The sequence below is a fragment of the Podarcis filfolensis genome (genome assembly GCF_964270895.1).
Source record: "Podarcis filfolensis genome assembly, chromosome: W".
NCBI lineage: Eukaryota > Metazoa > Chordata > Lepidosauria > Squamata > Lacertidae > Podarcis > Podarcis filfolensis.
Genome location: NC_139619.1, coordinates 13339202 through 13361629, shown reverse-complemented (window position 1 = coordinate 13361629; position 22428 = coordinate 13339202). Strand labels below are relative to the sequence as shown.

Here is a 22428-nt window from a genome sequence, read left to right as displayed (position 1 = left end):
GATAGAGCTGAATCTCCAGTGAGAAATGCTAGAAGCATGGACAGTGGTTATGCATCTAGGCAATTTACAAAGTCGAAAGAGATGCCTAAGAAAGTGATTTGTTTCAATTGTAACAAAGAAGGACACATTGCAAAGAATTGCAGGGCTCCTAAAGCAAAGAAACCCCACCCATTTCACCCAAAAGGGGAAAAGAAGGGGGAATGTGAATGCACATGGTTACTGCAAGAAAGGAATTTAGCTGTCCAGAATCGTGAAAATAAACGTAATAAATGGATTTTAGATTCAGATGCCAGTTCGCACTTTTCATATAAAAAGGACTCTTTTAATAAGATAAATGAGATAAATGATGAAGAAGGATCTGAAATTGAGGTTGCAGGTGGCAACTTTGTTAAAGCAAAAGGTGCAGGTTCCATGAGTCTGAAATGCAATATAAACAATGAATGCATTGAGAACACAATCTCTAGAGTTTTATACGTACCAGAGCTGAGCTGCAATTTAATCAGCGTGTCCACATTGGACAAGAAAGGTTTCCAGATCACATTTGGAAATGGAGAATGCAAGGTGACTAAAAATGGCAAAGTGGTTGCTCAAGCAAAGCTAATCAATCGTGTATATGAGCTTGATCTTTCAGAGAACCAGTCTGCAAATGTGGCACATTCCAGCCAGAAGGATGAGGCAGATCTGGACCTATGGCACAGAAGGCTTCGAAATAGAGATACCAACGTCATTCTGGATCTACAGAAAAGAGATTTTGTAAGAGGTTTGCAGGTAAAGCAGAGCAACAAAGCTCCAGCAAAGTGTGTAAGCTGTATTACTGAGAAGGCTGTAAAACCTTCATTTCCACGTTGTGCAGAGCAAAGAAGCAACAAAGTGCTTGATATAGTGCACACTGACATATGTGGACCCATGAATGTTCCCTCACTGGGAAAGAATAGATATATTTTAATATTTCTGGATGACTTTTCGAGATTTTGTGTTGTATATTTCCTCAAAGAGAAGAGTGAAACAGTGGAGAAGCTCCAGGAATACATTGCCATGGTCAAGAAGAAATTCCAGAGAGCTCCAGCTGTGTTAATGAGCGACAATGGAGGTGAGTACTGCTCAAATGAAATGCAGGCTCTCCTGGCCAAGGAAGGAATTGCACACGTAACCACAGTTGCGTGGCGAGTTCCCGCCCCCCACCAGGATAAATAAAGACATGAGACACCATAATTTAAGGTTAATTGGGCGAATTAGGCCACAACTTTATTGAATTCAGGAATGAGAGGCATTGGCTTAGGCATTGGTCCTAGCGACTATCCGGCTCCAGCCCATTTGCTGGAGACATGGGGAAGGGTTAACACTATATCGGGGGAGTCTCCTGCTGAGGCACGTTGACTAGGAGCTCCCCCGGGTCACCGCTCTGGGGCGTGCCTTTGGCCCACACCTCCATAGGCTTCGGACAGGGCCACGCCCCCCGGAGTCCTTTAACGAACCACCCTTCGCTCACTGGGGGGAGGTGATGGTGTTCCTCCCCCACACACATCCTCTTAACCCCTTCTTACCAATGCCTACCGCGACACGAGCAACCGCTCGCCGCCAATACTCTCATGCCTGAAACCAATCCCTTATCCCCTTTGCTATATCCCACAGCCAAACATCATTTCCAGCATCCGAAAGATGCACGCCATCAAACCGGTAGAGGGCCTCACAGTTGAAACGAATGCCCAGGTGTTCAATGACCTTCCCACCCAGGGCCGCCACTCTACGCACCACCGCCCGATCCAAGGCTTTCCTAGCCCTATTCATGGCTATCGGGCACCTGCAATCTCTCCAGACCCGCCTCTCCATCAAAGAGGCCCAAATAATTGTGACGTTCGTCTAAGAGGCCTTAAGCTCCTCAAAGTCACTAAATATGTGCCACTGCAAATCAACTGCCTTTCTGTAAGCTAGGTCATTTTCTCCTAATTGTATCAGTAACGCATCTGGGGGGCCCTCCGCTGCGGCTCTGGTCTTAAATGCGAGCAACATCTCAGCCCAGCGCATTCCCCTCCGCGAGACCCAGGATATAGTGATGCCAGTCGGTAAGCCAAGGCGTGGCCCGAGACCGGAATTGATGGCGCGGACCCTGGCCCAATGTACGATGCTGTGCCTGATTATCCAGACGCGCACCCCCATATCTCCTGGAAGAAATTAAGAGAACAGGCCATGGTCAGTCAAGTCCCGGTTGGATTGTCATAATTTTTTTCTCACATAGCGTTTGTAAGCATCCGATTTCCAGCGGCCTAAGTCCTTAATCCTCTCAGTCGTAAGGCCCAGGTGCATTGCTGTGGTGGCCGCTCCTATCCTAAAGGAGTGAGCCGCAAAATCTGCAGGGGGAAGGCCGCATGCTGCCAGTGTTAAGCGCATAAAATGAGTGAACTGGTGACGCGTCAGGGGTATGCCATCTGCGTGGATCAATAATGGCCCTGCCAAATTAGGCCTTAGAAATAAGAAGCGCCTGGTGTCCTTAACTGGACACGGGCCTGGTTCTCCGGTTGCCAAGAGCCGAACCAGAGCCCCCCTCCCGTACTGGTCTGTTTTGGAACTACGTATCCGTAAAACTAGATCTTCCCGTGAAAGTGTAACATCGCTTAATAGCAAACCCCGGGAGGAGCCGCGCTGACCCTCTTCATAAACCACCTCCCCCACATGCATTGCGCCGAAAAAGGCGATGGAGTATGCCGCTGAAAATAAGCGCGCCTCATACTTCGACCAACAGACCGTTCTCAGCTTTTTATGAATTTGGAAAAGTATGTCTGTCAGGGACTTAGGAGCAGGAGCTCTGGGGAGAGAGGAAATGGAGAGCGAAGGGGAAGAATCCGAGGGCAGCGTAGGGGAGTATGACAGTGGCCCGAGAGATTCCATGAGCTTCTCCAGCGAATCAGAAGATTCCCAGAAGGGGGCGCCTATGGTCAGGGCAAGGGGGGTCCCAGGGGGGACGCACCAGAAACAAGGAGACAGAGGGGAACCCCAAAGCAGCAGTGGGGGATTGGGACCAGTTTCCCCACCAGAGCGTAGTGGGGGGGAAGAGTCACATGTGTCAGGGCCAGCGTCTCCTCCAGCGGGGAGAGAGAGTGAGTCAGGGCTGACCACGCCTCCAACGGAGGGGAGGTCAGTTGCAGCTAGCCCCCCCAGAGGGGGAAGCAGTGACAGCAGCAGCAGTGAAACGGTCAGGAGGAAAGTTACCGGCTGGGCGCGCGCGCCAAGTTCAAATGTACAGGCGCGGGGAACAGCAGGAGACCCGGATGGGGAACCAGCTCCTAAAGCCCGCCGGAGGGAGGGGGAAGGCTCAGGGGACTCAGCGTCAGAAGAGGCTAGAAAGGGCGAGACCCCAACGGCCAGGCGCAACCAGAGGCGGAAGGAACTGAGGAAGAGGTGGAGTAAGGCTAGAATCTTAAATTGGTGTCAGGGGGGAGGAGACTCAGACGGAGCATCAGCGGTCTAACAGTTGAGACGTAGAGCTGCGCGCTGCGGCTCTGGAAGTGAAACTGAACTTCAATAAAGACTTTTGTACTTAACAAAGAAGCAGCGTTGGTCCTTTGTGAGCTGGGACCTTGGGCAGCCCTGACAGTATGCTCCGTCTCCACTGAATTAACCCTCGCAGCGTGAGTTGGTGCAGCGAGGGGCAAGACTTGGCGTTTTGCGAGCTCACGAAGATTAGCAAAGATGACTACAGAGGAACAGGTGAAAGAACTGCAAAGCGCAGTCACGCGGCTTTATGCAGAAGTAGAGGCATCCAGGAAAAGAGAGGACGAAGCAGTAGTGCTCTGCCGGGATCTACAAACCAGGTGGGAACGTTGGGACAAAGAGGGGCGGTCAGGATCCAAGCCGGAGGGAGTTGGCCTCGGGAAGAGGGGGGGCAGCATAGTAGCCCACTTCGACGGGAACCTGCAGCAGTACCCTAACTTCAGAGCCGACATAGTTTACGCGCTCAATTTGCTTCGGAACGACTTTAGAGATGAGGAAGAGAAAGTGGGATTCATAATTACTCATCTGCATGGGGAAGCTAAAGCGTGGCTGCGGAATTTGTGGCGCGAAAATGATCCAGCCCTCCGAGATGCTAACGCATTTATCAAAGCTATGGACGCTTGTTTTAAATCAACGGTAGATGTGGATGTGGCGCGGAGGGAAATGCAGCAAGGGAAAGCCACGGTGAGGCAATATCACTCACGCTTTTTTGCTTTATTGAACGTGCTCGGGTGGGAGAAAGACTCCATTGCCGTCAGGGAGGGACTGAATGGGGCCGTGAAAGATGAGCTGGCAAGAGGAGAAAGACCTAAAAGCACCGCAGAGGTCGTGCAAAGAGCACTAGCGATAGGAGTGTGCCTGGAAGACCGCCCTTGGAGCAGAGAGGAGGGGCGCAGGGCGAACACTCCAGCCAGAACAACTCCCTTCCTACCCAAAGAGACAGGGCGGGCTTTATCCACGCCTCCACTGGGGAGGGTAGAAGAGCCGATGGAGATAGGTGGTGCTAGGGCTCAGACAGCAAACAGAGCCCAAGCACCAGGAGCAGTCAAGGCGAAGACTCCTAGAGGGAGCAGGAAGTGTTACATCTGCGACAGTGCACAGCACATGGCAAAAGAGTGTCCCCAGAGGATCCGGAAGCACACTGCAGCCTCAGCAACAGTAAAGGGAGCATTTCAGCAGCAAGAACAACCGCAGGGGGAAGAGGAAGCCTGGTTGGAAACAGAGCCACTGGGGCCCAGCCAGGCGAGTCAGTGAAGCAGTCCCCAGAGATTTTACAGCCCACAGATCCCCTCCCACCCAAACCAGTGGTGCAACTCACTGCATCTCTCCAGCTGCCCAATGGGCTCACCCTGGAAGTCCCAATCACCATCGACTCTGGGAGCAACGCAGACTTTGTAGGAGTGGACTTTATCAAGCAACATCGCATAGCACTTCTGCCAGCAGCGATGCCCCTGAACGTTGTCACGGTCGACGGCAGGAAGATACTGGGAGGAGAGGTGATACAGCAAACACCGCCTCTGGTGATGCAAATTGGAAACCACCGGGAAGTCATCAGCTTCAACGTCACCCACCTGTCGGACACGCCCATAGTGTTGGGCATGAGTTGGCTGGATAGGCACAGCCCGGCATTAGCATGGTACCAGCGGCAATTAACCTTCTGCTCTTCCTACTGCGCAGAACACTGCATCCGGACTGGCCAGAAAGAGGAGGGGCAAGAGGATGATCCGCAGCTACACCTAGGCATGGTGCAAGCGGTACCCAACAAGTACAAGGAGTTTTTGGAGGTCTTCTGCGAGAGGGAAGCGGATAAGCTGCCGCCCCACAGGCCCTACGACTGCAAGATTGACCTCCTGCCGGGGGCGACGCTGCCGACTGGAAAACTGTATTCCATGTCTGAGGACGAATTGCAAGAACTCAGGGAGTTCATAGATCACAACTTGCAGCGGGGATTCATCCAAGAATCCAAAGCAGTGGGGGGGCAGTCCCGTGTTTTTCGTGAAGAAGAAAGACACGCCCCAACGCAGGCTTGTAGTTGATTATAGAATCATCAATTCCAGGACAAAGCCAACAGCATTCCCCATGCCCAAGATCGACGACCTGATCGCGACGGTGAGGAAGGGACGACTCTTCACCAAGTTGGATCTACGAGGGGCGTACAACCTTATACGCATGCGGGAGGGCGATGAGTGGAAGACGGCCATGTTTACACCTTTAGGCACCTATGAATATCGCGTAATGCCGTTTGGTCTACAAAATGGCTCCCATACATTCCAAGCTTTCATGCATTACGTGTTAGCGGGACTCCTCTACAAGAAGTGCGTCTGCTTCCTGGACGACATCCTGATCTTTTCGGAATCGCAGGAGGCTCACGAGGACGTCAAGGAGGTCCTGCAGAGGCTACGGGAGCACAGACTTTACGCCAAACTAGAGAAGTGCCAGTTCGACATGACGGAGGTGGATTTCCTGGGCTACAAGCTGTCCGACAAGGGACTCGCCATGGACAGCACCAAGGTCCGCGCGGTGTTGGACTGGAAGAGCCCGCGCAATCGGAAGGAGGTCCAGAAGTTCGTCGGCTTCGCCAACTTTTATCGCAAGTTCATCAAGGGGTTCGCGAAGGAGACGGCGGCCATCACGGACACACTCAGCTCCAAGAAGAAGAAGTTCACCTGGACGGACCAGGCGGAGCAGTCCTTTCGGAGACTCAAGCGTCTCTTCGCGTCCGAAGAACAGCTGCTACATGTAAACCCCAGCAAGCCAATGAGGGTTGAGACGGACGCCTCGGACAGAGCGGTGGGGGCGGTCCTGTTGCAGGAAGATCCGCAAGGGAACTGGAGGCCGTGCGCATTCTACTCCAGGAAACTCAGCAAGTCAGAACAGAACTACACCATCTGGGACAGGGAGTTGCTGGCCATTCACACAGCCTTCAAGGCATGGCGGCACTTCCTAGTCGGAGCCAGACACACAGTGCAGGTCCGCACGGACCATAAGAACCTGGAGTACTGGCGCACGGTGCGGTTCCTGAACCAGAGACGCATCCGCTGGGCGGAGTTCTTTGCGGATTTCGATTTCCGGATAGAATACGTCCCGGGTGACACCAACGTCATGGCGGATGCACTATCCAGGAAGCCGCAGTATCTCGAGGAAGCGGCACCGGTGGCGGCCAAACACATTTTCGCACCGAAAGCGTGGGCGTGCGCTTCAGCTGCAGTGGACCTGGACGCGGTGCGTCGAGTGCTGCAGACGGATTCATTTGCACAGTCCAAGATGGAGGAGGTGCGAAGAGGCACAGCGAAGGACGACGAGTTCCAGATACGAGACGGACTACTCATACGCAAAGGGGCGCTCTATGTACCCGGAGACGACCTCCGCGCGAAAGTCCTGCAGCAGTTACACGACGTGCCCAGCGCTGGGCACTTCGGCAAGGACAAGACGGCGGAATTGGTAACCAGAGACTTTTGGTGGCCCAAGATGAGGGGTGAAGTCGCGGATTACGTCTCCAGGTGTGACACCTGACAAAGGGCCAAGCCAGTACACAGGAAGCCGGCGGGTCTGCTGGAACCCCTACAGACGCCGTTCGAACCGTGGGAGAGAGTGGCCCTGGACTTTGTCACAGATCTGCCCAGCTCGCAAGGCAAAACAGCCGTACTCGTGGTTGTAGACATGTTCACCGAGATGGCGCACTTCATTCCTTGCGCGAAGGTGGCCACAGCGGAACAGACCGCCAAGCTGTTCATAGACCACGTGTTCAAGGCGCACGGCTTGCCGCGGTCCATCCTGTCCGACCAGGGTCGCCAATTCATCTCGAGCTTTTGGCAGAAGCTACTGGGCATCCTGAACGTCAAGATCAACTTAGCGTCGGCACGACATCCGCAGACCAACGGACAGGCGGAGAGGGTCATCGCCATCATGCAGCAGTACCTGTGATGCTATGAAAATGAACAACCCTCGACCTGGGTGGACTACCTACCGCTGGCCGAGTTTGCCTACAACAACACGAAGCACGCGTCTACAGGGGTGACACCGTTCTTCGCCAACAATGGGCGGCATCCCAGAACCTTCCCGGGGTTAGAGCCTGAGGGGGTGGGAGAGCCACGGGGAGCAGAGCACTTAGCAGCAGAGTTACAGGAGGTCCACGAGCAGCTCCGCAGGCACTTAGAACTGGCGAAACACGCCTACAAAATGCAGGCAGACAAGCACAGGAGAGTTGGGGAAGACATTCAGGTGGGGGACTGGGTCTGGTTAGCGGCCCATGCAGTGCCGGCCAGGACGTTAGCTAAGAGGAAGCTCAAACACAAGCAGCTGGGGCCTTACCAGGTTGCGGCACAAGTCAACCCAGTGGCCTTCCGGTTGACGCTCCCGGAGGGCTCCAGAATGCACCCAGTCTTTCATAGGTCAGTGCTCACACCCTACAGGGCACCCCACAGGTTTCAGGCGCCAGGGAACGCGCCAGACCGACTTAACGAATCTCCACCGAGGGAGGGGTCACGGAGGGCAACGCCACTCAATGAGGTCACGGAGATTTTGGACTCGAGGTGGGGGGAAGAGGGGGTGGAATATCTCCTCACCAGGGAAGGTACCCCAGCCAGCGCCAACAGATGGGTACCGTGCTATGCCGTGGAGGAGCACTACCTCAAAGACGAGTTCCATGCACTCTTCCCACACAGACCTATGCCGGCAGAGTATTTCGACGACTGGCTTTTCACACCCACACTTTCAGCCAGTACGTTCCAGGGTTTTTCGTCAGCTGAAGGGACGACGCCGGACACAAGCTCCCCGGAGGGGTCACTCTCAGGGTTTGCCACAGACCGCTCCTATTGGTGGGACACTCAACCGGAGGTGGGATGGCGCAGGGAGCTGCTGCGGGGACCTTTACACGCAGTATCACCAGAGGTACCCGGGGGAGGGGAGGACATGGACGTGTTGGGGGAGGATCCTGGATTCGAGCACAACAGCAGAGAGATGGAAGCAGAAGAAATCGACGTCGACGAGCCCATTGCGGTCTGGCCGGATCCCGCGGACCGGCTGCGCACCGGGGGGGGAAGAATGGTATCCCGCACTCACACCCACAGCACTGGAGCACCCGGAACCCACACCCGAAGAGGGGGAGGGGGAAAGGGGGGGCTTCGAGGGGGGGATGGATGTCAGGGACTTAGGAGCAGGAGCTCTGGGGAGAGAGGAAATGGAGAGCGAAGGGGAAGAATCCGAGGGCAGCGTAGGGGAGTATGACAGTGGCCCGAGAGATTCCATGAGCTTCTCCAGCGAATCAGAAGATTCCCAGAAGGGGGCACCTATGGTCAGGGCAAGGGGGGTCCCAGGGGGGACGCACCAGAAACAAGGAGACAGAGGGGAACCCCAAAGCAGCAGTGGGGGATTGGGACCAGTTTCCCCACCAGAGCGTAGTGGGGGGGAAGAGTCACATGTGTCAGGGCCAGCGTCTCCTCCAGCGGGGAGAGTGAGTCAGGGCTGACCACGCCTCCAACGGAGGGGAGGTCAGTTGCAGCTAGCCCCCCCAGAGGGGGAAGCAGTGACAGCAGCAGCAGTGAAACGGTCAGGAGGAAAGTTACCGGCTGGGCGCGCGCGCCAAGTTCAAATGTACAGGCGCGGGGAACAGCAGGAGACCCGGATGGGGAACCAGCTCCTAAAGCCCGCCGGAGGGAGGGGGAAGGCTCAGGGGACTCAGCGTCAGAAGAGGCTAGAAAGGGCGAGACCCCAACGGCCAGGCGCAACCAGAGGCGGAAGGAACTGAGGAAGAGGTGGAGTAAGGCTAGAATCTTAAATTGGTGTCAGGGGGGAGGAGACTCAGACGGAGCATCAGCGGTCTAACAGTTGAGACGTAGAGCTGCGCGCTGCGGCTCTGGAAGTGAAACTGAACTTCAATAAAGACTTTTGTACTTAACAAAGAAGCAGCGTTGGTCCTTTGTGAGCTGGGACCTTGGGCAGCCCTGACAATGTCAAATGATATTGGCCTCCTCATATCACGGCTTGGGGGCTGCAGTCTACGCCAGCCCTCTAGGGTCTTTCGTGTGACAAAATCGGGGCATGGATCGGAGGAAAATACCGCCTTGCAAAAGAATGATATTGCCGCAGCCTGTAGGTTAAGGGTTTTAGGGGCGCGGGCCAGGCGTTTCAAGTACACTAAGTAGGATAAGACCTCTGACTTAACGGGAGGGGCGTTGCTACTGGCGGCGCGGGTTTTATTGCGGAACTTTAGGAAATCCGACCACGCCTTCTTATAAGATCTTAATGTGGAAGGCGCCAATGAGGCTAATACTCCCTGGATCACTTCTGGTTCCCAAGACTCTGGTCCCCAAGTCTCCACAGATGTTCCGGGATCGGCTGAGGTAGCGGCTGAGCGTCCGGTGCTAACGAGCGGAAGCGGTCCATCTGAAAACGAGATAGGGCATCCGCGATATCATTGTTAACACCAGGCACAAATTTGGCGGAGAAGTGGATATTAAGTTCTAAACACCGGAGAACGAAGGAACGCAGAAGAGCACCTACTCTTGGGGACCGTGCGGCCTGCCTGGAAAGGACTCCTACTACTGCCTGGTTGTCGGTGTGGAAGCAAACCCTATGGTTACTAAAGGCCTCTGACCACAAGTGCACTGCCACTACAATCAGAAAAAATTCTAAGAAGGTTAAATCTCTGGTTATGGGCCCCCCCTTCCAGGCTGCAGGCCAACGTTGGGCACACCATTGCCCCTTAAAGTAAACGCCAAACCCTAGGGAGCCTGAAGCATCTGAATGCACCTGAAAGTCCACCTGCAGCAACAAGTTCTCCTGCCACAAGGAAATACCGTTGTAGTTCTCCAGGAACTTCAACCAGACTTCCAGGTCAGATTTTACCTCCTTAGATAGGCGAACCCTATGATGAGGGGAACGCAGGCCTGCTGATAGCTTCGCGAGGCGGCCGCAGAATGGACGGCCAGGGGAAACCACGCGACAAGCAATATTTAAATGACCTAGCAGTGACTGTATCTGCCTAAGTGTAACTTTTCTTAGGGGGAGGAGCTGTCGAATGAGGTCACCAAGCGCGATCAGTTTCTCTCTGGGAAGTTTTGAGGCCTGAGCTACCGTGTCCAACTCAATACCTAAGTAAACCATGGTGGTAGCTGGGCCCTCCGTTTTGTCGGCGGCTAGGGGAACTCCCAACTCCCCGGCTAATGATATGAAGGCTTTGAGGAGCTCTGAGCACTTAAGCCTGCTATTAGCTACGAGGATAAAGTCGTCCAGGTCGACACGCCCTCGGAGCCAGTTCTAAAGCGAAGCGACCAATCCAGGAAGGTACTGAATGCCTCAAAGGCTGCACAGGCCACTGAGCAACCCATGGGCATCGCTTTGTCCACAAAATAAGCCCCTTCAAATTTGAAACCAAGCCACCGGAAGTCTTCCGGATGAACTGGCAGGAGTCTAAAGGCCGACTCAATGTCACATTTTGCCAGCAGCGCACCCTTACCGCATTTGCGAATAATCTTGACCACTTGGTCAAAAGTGGCATATCTCACAGTACAAAGTTCCTGCGGTATCGCATCATTGACGGACCCTCCCTTTGGGTAAGAAAGGTTGTGAATCATGCGAAACTCACCAGGCGCTTTCTTAGGGACTATACCTAACGGGGATATGTGAAGGCGTTCTATTGGAGGAGTTGAAAAGGGGCCAGCTACCCTACCTGCTTTAATTTCTTTACTAATTTTCTTTCGGGCAACCTCGGGCATCTCCCTCACTGATTTTTGATTTGGTGGATCACCTGAATTGGGGGGGAAACTACTGGGATCCTAAAACCGGTACTAAAACCTTCCCATAAATACGCTGCTGCTGTCCTGTTGGGATAGAGATGTAAAAGGTTTTTTAACGGGGTCAACTTGATGGGGGAGAAGGCCAGGCCCAGATTGAAATTACTGCCTGTTCCCCTGAGGTCCAAATGGGGCTCCATGGCCACCCCTGGGTCCCTGGTTGTAGGAACCTCTCCCACCCCAAAAGGGCTGCCTCCCTTTCATGCAGGCAGTGGCTGGGTGGTTACCGAGGCATTTTTCACACTCGTGGCTGTACTTACAGACAGGCCGCACACAAACCCCTTTATTGAATTCCCAGCACAGTCGCCTCTGTCTCGCAGCGGTCTTCCAGGATTTTGATGAGTCCTGGGGCTTCTTGTCTATGTAGGGGCGCATGTGCTCTGACCAATAGTTTTGGTCCCTCAGATCCCAACGTGTGGAAGATAACAGCGAAGCATTTCTGCGGAAATCTTCATCATAATTTAGAGCAGCAGTATCCCCCGCTAGTTCTCGTGCCCTCCTAACATGGGCCATGTAGGCGACTAAATGCGTCGCCCGTTTAGGGTAAGCAGCGCTGACCACACCCATGAACACCTGGAACCCATCCAGCCAATTTTCAAAAGTGCATTCGACTCTGGGTGTTCTGTACCTGCGTTTTCCATGGCTGCGCCTCTTTTCCCCTTTACCTGTCAGCTTAGCTGGAGGCAACAATCTGAACATATCAATAAAGTCCCCATTAAGGATCTTGTCCCTCTTTCTCTGAGATAAATGGTTACCTACAATGAAATCTGTAGACAGGTGAGTGGAGGTTTTAACATCCGGCACTAGCGCGCCGTCCTTCCATTCAAGGGTCCCGTTAAAGGACTTACGGTAGGAATTGGCCCTCCTTTCATGGGCCCATGAAGGAAGACCCACGCAGTCTTCACCATGGCCCCAATACTCCTCCCTAGGAGCATCACTATCGGAGTCGGAAGAAGAAGAGGTACCTGAATCATCCTCCGATTCCGACCGCCTACTCTTCTTACTCTTCTTCGATGTGTGTTTCCTTTTTTCCTTCCTCTTCCCAGAGAGGACCTCCAGCGTGGCTTGATCCGGTGCACTGATCGCCTGTACCGCCTGCAGTCCCTGCGCTTCCTCGTCCGAAGTGGAGTCTGATGCGCCCTCGGCTAGTGCCACCTGTGGAGGCGGAACCTGAAAGAGACTAGGGACACCTGGGTCCTTTTGTGGGTTAGCAGCCTTGGAACCTTGAGTACTAGCCTTGCCCCTCCTGCCACCCCTTTGGCCCCCTTTTGACTTGCCTGAGGTGGCCGACTGAGCGCGGGAGTTCTTCTTTTGCCGGGCTGCTGCATCCTTGGCCGCACGCAGCACTGCAGCAGTGGACGCAGAGGTACCCGGAAGTACCACCTCGTTAGGTTGTGTGTCCGGGATGAACTCTTGGGAAAACGCCATTGGTGCAGTTGGCACCAGCGCTGCTGCCACTGGCACCACTACCACTGGTGCAATTGCCATTGGTGCTGTTGTCACTGTTGCGACTGTCATTGGTGCTGCTGCCCCTGTCACTTGGCCTGCAGACCTGCTTTACTTATAAAATTCCTGAAAAGCCGTGAAAAACTGCGCCAAAGCCTGTGGGTTACTTGGTATTATAAATGGCTGGGACTCCTCCTGGTTCCCGAGTGCCCCCCCAGAAACAGCAGCATTATCCTGGTTACCTTGAGCCGACATAGTTGCGATCAAGACTCCAAATTAATTAATTAATCAGTGGCAAGCAGCTCAGTTTATATGTGTGAGCGTCAAGCAACAGTACCGTAGTTCAGTATTGCCTGCACTGGTAAGCTTCAATGCAAACCCAAAACTATCAACCCTGCCAGTTGTGTTTAGCTACTAGCAATATGACTGTAGTTCAGTATTGTCTGCACCGGTATGAACTCTAGCTGATTCTAGATTTAATGAGTTCGATGCATCCAAATTTCAATCTATTTCAAGCAATCTAGCTTCCTGAATATTATTTTTTATTTAAATTGTTCGAATTTTTTATTTGTTATTTAAGCTAAACACTTAAAACTGATTGGAATCTATAATAAGCAGAAATGAACTTTGATAAAGCAATCAGCTATGCAGCAATCCAAAGGTTGCACTATGAATTGTACCCAACCCTTCAGCAGTGAAGAAGGATAACTTGAGTTATTATATTAAATTAAATTGCTAGATTAATATAGCCTTGCAACTAAACAGATGCTAAGCCTATAATTGCCAGACTAAATATATCCTAGTAAACTGGCCACTATACTTTAAAGACAACTAAAGGCTTATTTGAATTAATTCCAGGCAATGACTAATTCCGAGCAATGAATTATTTGAATTAAAATTCCAAGCAATGAATTGCTTTGGCCAGGCAACGCTCCTATGGGGCACCACAACACTTTAACCAAAACACCCAAATGACTTATATTGCAGTAAGTATAAAGCCTTGAAAACAATTATAGATCCACCGGTTATAAATTCTCAAAGATAATATAAACTATAATTTAAATATACCGATAATAATAAACTATTAAAGGTAAAATATACTGCTATATATCCTTGAAGCAAACCACCACAGCTGCGTACAATAAGGCTTATAAGGCTTGCGAGGGGAGGCTTGGTGGAAAAAATTTCCCACGTGAACTGCCTATAGCAAGATGGCGGCCAACAGCGTAGGCAACGTGGGTGGACAAAATGGCAGCCGGATGGGCCAGATGTAGTTGCCTATGGTAAAATGGCGGCCGCCAGACCACGCGGTCGTCTTTTAAAATGGCGTCGGGACCAGCAGTAAATAAGCAAACGCGCTGTCTATTAAAGACCTAGCAATCCTATTGGATTTAAACTGTACAGAACAAGCGTTGAGCCGCCCCGAAGAAAAACAAGCAGCAAACAATGCGACGTTATGCGATCAGAGAAAGTCTTCCCACTAAATTGCCTCTAGTAAAATGGCGCCCGCCTAAGAGGTCACGTGGGCGATGCTAATGGCGGCCGTGGGCGGCCCGTCGCCTGGCAACGGCAAAGCTTCTCGTCGAGCGATCCCTACAGCGTGAAGGCTAAGAAATTACCGTGCACTGGCCCCTCGCCTAAAACTGCAATACACCCCCAGCGGCAGAACTGATCGCTCAAGCCCTCGCCAATGCGAAGACGTGCCCTGATAAACCCAGACAATATGCCAAAGACGCGCGCCTCCCTCCCCTGACACCGAGGCTGCCCGAACCAAACGAATTAAGGCAAAGGAAGCGCACCTCGCTCCCCTTCTTGTCGCTACACAAAAACCGCTTAAATCACCGGCGCCCCAATCCCCGCGATAATCACAAAATTATAATAAAGCCAGCACAAGACCTGATCAGCCGAGCATGTTCCTCCAGCAGAGCAACGAATTGCGGGGGGGGGGAGAATCCAGCAGGGGCGCGCGAACTGCGCTCCAAGGGGCTGAGCGGCAGCGCTCTTTCGCGGCTTCCTTCAGCTCCTCAGTGGCTTCAGGGGGGGGGGGTAGCTGCCGCCGCGTTTGTGCGGGCAGCAAAGTCCGACGGTCCGGAGGTAAGCAATCCAGAGAAGCAATTGCCAATCCGCTGGATGAACAAAGACGCGACCCTGGAGCAAGATACCTGAGAAAAACTAAGACAAGGTGAGAGAGAAAGGACCCTAGTACAAACCTTCGATGAAAAACGTGAGGGCTAGCCGGCGAAAAGAGGGCGAGCCCCCTCTGCGCCGGCCCTAAATAGGGCAGGCCACGCCCCCCCAGCCAGCTGATTGGCTGGCTGGGGGGGGCAGACCCGGCCGGGATTCCCCTGCTCTCGCGGGGGCTCCAACCAGCCCCCGCTCCCGAAGCCCGCAACCCCACCTCCTGGGCAGGCCGGAAGTGGCTTTCCTTACACACCACAGCAGAATGCCATAGCTGAGTCAAAGTTTAGGTCCATTATGGACATGACAAGGTGCATGCTAAAGGATGCATGTTTGCCACAGAAGCTGTGGCCCGAAGGAGTGTACACGTCGGTCTATTTGCAGAATAGACTGCCAACCAAAGGGGCAGAGCGCACACCATTTGAACTTTGGCATGGGAAAACTCCCAATCTGTCGCACATACGTGTGTTTGGAAGTCCGTGTTACTTCCACGTGCTCAGGGAACGCAGACACAAGCTTGACTCCAGGGCAAAAGCAGGTATCCTTGTGGGATATGCCTCTGGAGGCAAAGGATACAGAATTATGGACTTACAAAGTGGTAAGACAGATGCACGCCATGCGGTTTATGTTGATGAATATGGAAAAGTAGACACTAAGAACACTGTTGTGGACTCTTCCGATGAGTCAGAAAGGACTCAAGAGTTTGTATATTTCCCTTTTGAGACCCCACAAGGTAATAATCTGCCTTCAAGTGTTACAGCACCCCCTACAGGCGACGCACCAGAAGATGCAGAGGACCAGAACCCTGGCGGAACCAGAGAGGAAGAGGAGGACTCAGATGGGGACATGCCTGTGTTGGAGGAAGATGAGGAAGCTGATGCGGTCACAGAACCAGAGGTCACGCGCTCGTCCAGAACCAATAGAGGTGTCCCACCATTGCGGTTGTCCTACTTTGCAGGGTCGGCGTTTCCACAGGAACCTTCCACTTGGGAAGAGATACAGGAGATGCCAGCTGCAGAAGCCAGTCTCTGGAGGAAAGCCACGCAGGAGGACATGGATGCACTGCATCAGAACAAGACCTGGACACTCACTGAGCTGCCTCCCAGTAAGAAGGCCATTGGCAGTAAATGGGTTTTCAAGGTTAAGAAGGGGTCAGAAGGAGAAGTACAGCGCTACAAAGCTAAAATTGTAGCACAGGGATTTTCACAGCGTTTTGGTGAAGACTATGATGAAGTTTTAGCACCAACCGTGAGGTACAGCAGCTAGGAGATGTCCAGTACTACCTCGGGATCCAGGTGGAAAGAGAAGAGGACGGCTCATTTCTTCTCAGCCAAAGACAGAAGATCCACGAGCTGATTGAACACATGCAGATGCAAGACGCACATCCAGTTGCTACACCGATGGCCACTGACTTCCTGAAGAATCAGCAGGATTTGAAGCAGTTGCCAGACAACAATGACTACAGGTCGGCAATTGGTAAACTTTTGTATTTAGTTACCACATGTAGACCTGACTAAGCTAATGCTGTGGGGATTCTTAGCAGAAAAGTGACTTCTCCCACTGAGCATGATTGGGCAGGTGTAAAGAGGGTGGTGCAATATTTGAAGGGTACCATGAATTGTAAATTAAGGTTACCAGCCGTCAGAGACCCTAAGTTGGTTGAGAATACTGATGCAGATTGGGCTGGGGATAACGCTGATTATAAATCAACAAGTGGTCATGTTTTTATGTTTGGGGATGGACCTGTCGCATGGGGCAGTTATAAACAGAGCTGTGTAGCATTATCTTCCACAGAATCAGAATACGTTGCAGCAACAGAAGCCTGCAGAGAGATCGCCTGGCTTGATCAACTCATAAAGGACTTTGGGTTGGTGAGAAAAGGGCCTGTCAGCTTGCTAGAGGACAATCAAAGTTGCCTGAAGCTGAAGCAGAGTGAGAAGTTCCTAGCCAGAACAAAACACATTGGAGTTAGATATCACTACATACGCCAGGTAATCCAGGATGGACTTGTGGAACTATCCTACTGCAGCACCCAAGAGATGACTGCTGACATCCTGACGAAACCCCTACCAAGAGAGAGTTTCCAGAATCTACGTGTCAAGCTGGGACTCTGGGTGGTTGAATAAAGTTGTTTATGTTTTGTGTATGTTGTATTGCCTGAGAAGGGGTATGTGGGATGTAAACACAGGAGCAGTCAATGACAACATTCCTAGAGTGTACATGTTAGAACATGGGGAGGGATGTCTGTCCAGCAAGCAGGTAAACTTCCTGGGGACGGACTTCCTCCGCATGTGACCAGAGGTGGGTGTGGCCTCACCTGTGCAGGTAAATGATAAAAGCACAGGGCAGGCAGCCATCTCTCTCTCTTGCCTCTCTCATCTTCATCTTTTGAAGAAGCAGGATGCCTTCTTGGCTCTCAGCCAAGAGAGGAGGATAGGACTATCTTCCTATAAGATAGATTCTAAATGTATTTTACCTTTTTAAGCCTGTCTGCCTTCTGGGATCATATTGTGAACAGAACGTGAGTAAACTCTTTTATACTTTTATAAAGACTGTGTCGTGTCTTGTATTTTAAGAGGGAGCAAAGGGGAAATTACCAGAGTAATTATTATAGAGGTTCTAGCGAACCTGTGCAGACGTTACCGTTGCAAACTTAAAAGGGGGAATGTTATAAACTCTTTTTTTTTAATGATATTTTATTCAAATTTCAAAAAAAAGTTTACAAAAATAATAAGATGATAGAGAAAGAAAACAAACAATAAAAATATAGAGTAGAGAAAAAAAAGAAAATAGAAAAAACAGTAAAAAAATAAGTCCATCTTTCAATGTCTTATTTTTCATCACTTGTTTCCCTGACCTCCTCACACCTCCTTTTTTTGTATTCCATTTCGAATGGTTAATTCAGCAAATCCTTTCCCTCTTTGTTTTTATCTTAGTTCTTTATCTTGACATATTATAACCTTATAATTTCATCTATTTAATAAATCATTTTTACATACTCCTTTTTAACCTTGTTACTAAAACCGCTTCATTTCATTCCAGCATCATTTTAACATTCATTAATTTTGCAGTGTTTCTGTAAATAGTCCTTAAATTTCTTCCAGTCTTCTTCCACCGACTCTTCTCCCTGGTCTCGGATTCTGCCAGTCATTTCCGCCAATTCCATATAATCCATCGCTTTCATCTGCCATTCTTCCAGAGTGGGTAAATCTTGTGTCTTCCAATACCTTGCAATAAGTATTCTTGCTGCTGTTGTGGCATACATAAAGAAAGTTCTATCCTTCTTTGACACCAATTGGCCGACCATGCCCAGGAGAAAGGCCTCTGGTTTCTTCAAGAAGGTATATTTAAATACCTTTTTCATTTCATTATATATCATCTCCCAGAAAGCCTTAATCCTTGGGCACGTCCACCAAAGGTGAAAGAATGTACCTTCATTTTCTTTACATTTCCAACATTTATTATCGGGCAAATGGTAGATTTTTGCAAGCTTGACTGGTGTCATGTACCACCTGTATATCATTTTCATAATATTCTCTCTTAAGGCATTACATGCCGTAAATTTCATACCTGTGGTCCACAACTGTTCCCAGTGAGCAAACATAATGTTATGTCCAACATCTTGTGCCCATTTAATCATAGCAGATTTAACCGTTTCATCCTGGGTGTTCCATTTCAGCAGCAAGTTATACATTCTTGAAAGTATCTTAGTTTTGGGGTCTAACAGTTCTGTTTCCAATTTTGATTTTTCCACCTGGAAGCCAATTTTTTTGTCCAAATTGTAAGCCTCCCTTAGTTGATAATAATGAAGCCAATCTCACACTTTATCTTTTAATTTCTCAAAACTCTGCAATTTCAATTTATCTCCTTCTTGTTCCAGAATTTCCCAATATTTCGGCCATTTGGCCTCCATATTGAGCTTTTTCTGGGCCTTTGCTTCCATCGGTGACAACCACCTTGGGGTTTTATTTTCAAGTAGGTCCTTATATCTTATCCAGACATTAAACAATGTTTTCCTGACAATATGGTTTTTAAATGCTTTATGTGCTTTAACCTTGTCATACCACAAATATGCATGCCACCCAAAAACGTTATTAAAACCTTCTAAATCCAAAATGTCTGTGTTCTCAAGAAGCAGCCATTCTTTCAACCAGCAGAATGCTGCTGATTCGTAGTAGAGTTTAAGGTCTGGCAGGGCGAATCCACCTCTTTCCTTTACATCAGTTAATATTTTAAATTTTATTATGGGCTTCTTGCCCTGCCAGACAAATCTAGAAATATCTCTCTGCCACTTCTTGAAACAGTCCATTTTGTCCAAAATTTGCAATGATTGAAACAGAAATAACATTCTTGGCAATACATTCATCTTTATAACAGTAATTTGACCTAACAAGGACAGCTTCAAATTTGACCATATTTCTATATCCTTTTTCACTTCTGTCCAACATTTCTCATAATTGTCTTTAAATAAATTTAAGTTCTTAGCGGTCATGTTAACCCCCAGATATTTCACTTTCTTAACTAATGTTAAACCTGTCTCCTTCTGAAACCTCTGTTTCTCAATCGGTGTTAAGTTTTTCTCAAGAACCTAAGTTTTTAACTTGTTCAGCTTAAATCCTGCCACATGACCAAATTCTTGAATCAATTCCAATACTCTTTTAGTACTAGATTCTGGCTCCTGTAACGTTAGTACTAAATCATCTGCAAAAGCTTTCAGTTTGTACTGTTTGGCTCCGACCTGTATACCTTTAATCAAACGGTCCCTTCTGATCATATTTAGCAAAACCTCCAGGACCGAAATAAAGAGCAATGGGGAAATTGGGCAGCCTTGTCGTGTCCCTTTCTCTATCTTAAATTCCTCTGTCACCACATTGTTAACAATTAGTTTAGCCTTTTGTTCTGAGTAAATTGCACCTATACCGTTTTCAAAACCTTGACCAACCCCCACCCCCTGAAGATTTTTCTTCATAAAACTCCAAGAAATATTGTCAAAAGCTTTCTCCGCATCTACAAATATTAAGACTGCTTTAGTGTTAATATTCACTTGCAGTTTCTCCAAAATATTAATTATGTTTCTTGTGTTGTCAGACAAGTGTCTACCCGGGAGAAAGACAGCTTGGTCTTTATGTATCTCCTCCACTAATACTTTTTTTAGTCTTTTAGCCAAAATGTCTGCAAAAATTTTGTAATCCACGTTAAGCAGGGATATGGGGCGGTAGTTCTTAAGTTGTGTCTTTTCAGACTCAGTTTTCGGTATAAGTGTAATATAAGCTTCCTTCCACGACTCTGGCTCTTTTTTCCCCTCCAAAATTTCATTACAAACCTCCTTTAGTGATTGAATTATCCAATCTTTCAGAGATCTATAGTATTTTGAGGTTAAGCCGTCCGGCCCTGGAGATTTGCCCAACCCTAACCCTAACCCAACTGCATATTCTGGATGGCACCTTCCACCTCCTGTTCTGTGATTTTATAGTTCAACATTAACTTGTTTTCTTGAGAGATTTTTTGTAGTCCATTTGTTTTTAAGAATTGGTCTATATCGAATTCTTTCTGTGGCCCTTGTGTATATAACTGTTTAAAGTACCTCTGGAAACATTTTCTAATTTCCACTGGATTCTGAATGTTCTTTCCTTCCACTTCCAAGTTGGTAATGGTGTTAAGTTTTTGTCTTTTTTTCATTTGCCAAGCTAACAGTTTTCCACATTTATTGGCCGATTCAAATGTCCTTTGTCTCATCTGTTTAATTTTCCATTCTATTTCCTGATTCATCATCTTCATATATTGAACTTGGTATAACTTTATTTCTCTCAGAATCTCTTGTGACTTTGGTTTCGCTCTCAGTTTCTTCTCACCCTCTTTTATTTTTTCCAAAATTTTGTCTTTTTTCTCATTTTGAGTTCTCTTCTTTATTGCATTCTGTTGAATTAGAAACCCCCTCATAACTGCTTTACTTGTGTCCCAGACTACTCTTTTTTCAGTGGTAGTGTTCATATTTATCTCAAAATAGTCTCTCGAGGTTTTTTGGGCCTTCTTAGTAACCTCTTCATCTCTAAACAGGGTGTCATTCATCCTTCATCTGAAGGAACCAGTTGGTGTTAGTTTCATCTCCATTTTCACAGCATTATGGTCGGAGCAAGTTTTAGGGCAAATTTCCACTTTTCGAGTCTTAGGAGCCAGTCCTCTAGTTATCCAAATTTGGTCAATTCTTGTCCATGTCATTTTGGCTTCAGAGAAGAAAGTTCCCTCTCTACCCAAGGGATTCTTTGTTCTCCAAATGTCAATTAAGTCCATATTGTCAGTCATCTCAAAAAAGGTTTTTGGTCGTCTGCCATCTTTAGTAACTACCGTATTTTTCGCCCCATAGGACGCACCGGCCCATAGGACACATCAAGTTTTTTGGGGGGGAAATAAAGGGAAAAAAAATTATTTCCCCCCCAGGCGCTTGTGGTGCCGGCAGCGGGGAGAAGCGCTCTTCTCCCCGCAGCCCGCCTTCAGACCAGGTCCAGGGACAGCGGGGAGACGCGCTGCGCCTCCGCACTGTCCCCGGAGCTTGCGAGGCAGGCAGCGGGGAGAAGCTCCCCTTTTTTTAACCTTATCCGATGAAATAAACTCTTGACCCAATCTTTTATTGATCAATACTGTCCTGTGCAGCCTCATCACATGTGTTTCCTGTAAACAAATCAAGTCCAATTGTTCCTTTTTCAATAAATAAAAGACTTTTTTCCTCTTCTCCGGGGAGTTAAAACCATTAATATTCCAGCTTAATAGTTGCAGAGCCATGGCGTGGTTACTTTGCTTTTCCTCCAACTGCACCCAGCAATTGTTCTTGATCTGTCGGTGGTATCACTTTCTCTAAGTTTTCCAATCCAAAGGATAGTGATGATATGTCTAGTATTCCTGGTTTTAGTGCTCTTAGCTCTTCTTCAAATTCTTTCTGCAAGTCTTCTCCGTGATCTTTCAAAAATCTTTCTTTATCTTCCACTGATCTTATTTTTAACTTTCTTCCTTTGAAAGTAAAATATAGGCCCTGAGGGAATTCCCACTGGAAGACAATACTGTTACTTCTCAACAGGTTCACCAGGTCTCCGTAGTTAGACCTAAGATCCAGAAGGTATTTCGGAATGTCTTTGAATATCTCCACTCTTGATTGATGTATTTCCAAAGTCTTCTGAAAATGCAGACTCAATATTTTGTCTCTCTCCTCTTTTGTTCGGAGAGTAATCAAACAGTCTCTCACCCTGTTCTTTCTCCCCCCTCTTCCGAGCCTGAAGGCACTTACTATCTTGATATCTTGCTTCTCTAAATCTAAGTTCCAGAAGTCTGCAAATTCATGCATAAGAAAGTCACTTAGGTTATCTTTCTCAAGTTCAGGTACCGCCCTGATCCTTAAATTTGTCTGTCTTTCCTTCAGTTCAATCATAGATAACATTGACTTATGATCCTCGAGTTGCCTACATATCGGTGGTATCTTTTCCTCAACGGCCAGTGCTTTTTCCTTTGCTTCTTCAGCTGTCTTTCGGGT

At 49.2% G+C, this 22428-nt stretch overlaps 1 protein-coding gene across 1 annotated transcript; it reads right to left on the bottom strand.

The window, feature by feature from the left end:
* Positions 1-1212: 1212 nt before the first annotated feature.
* LOC310753838 (uncharacterized protein) lies at positions 1213-13104 on the bottom strand. Its single transcript, XM_083595198.1, has 2 exons — positions 9437-13104; positions 1213-2777 (listed from the first exon to the last, which is right to left on the bottom strand). The coding sequence occupies exon 1, from the start codon at positions 12798-12800 to the stop codon at positions 11385-11387; it is 1416 nt and encodes a 471-aa protein (XP_083451324.1). The 5' UTR covers positions 12801-13104; the 3' UTR covers positions 1213-2777; positions 9437-11384.
* Positions 13105-22428: the final 9324 nt, after the last annotated feature.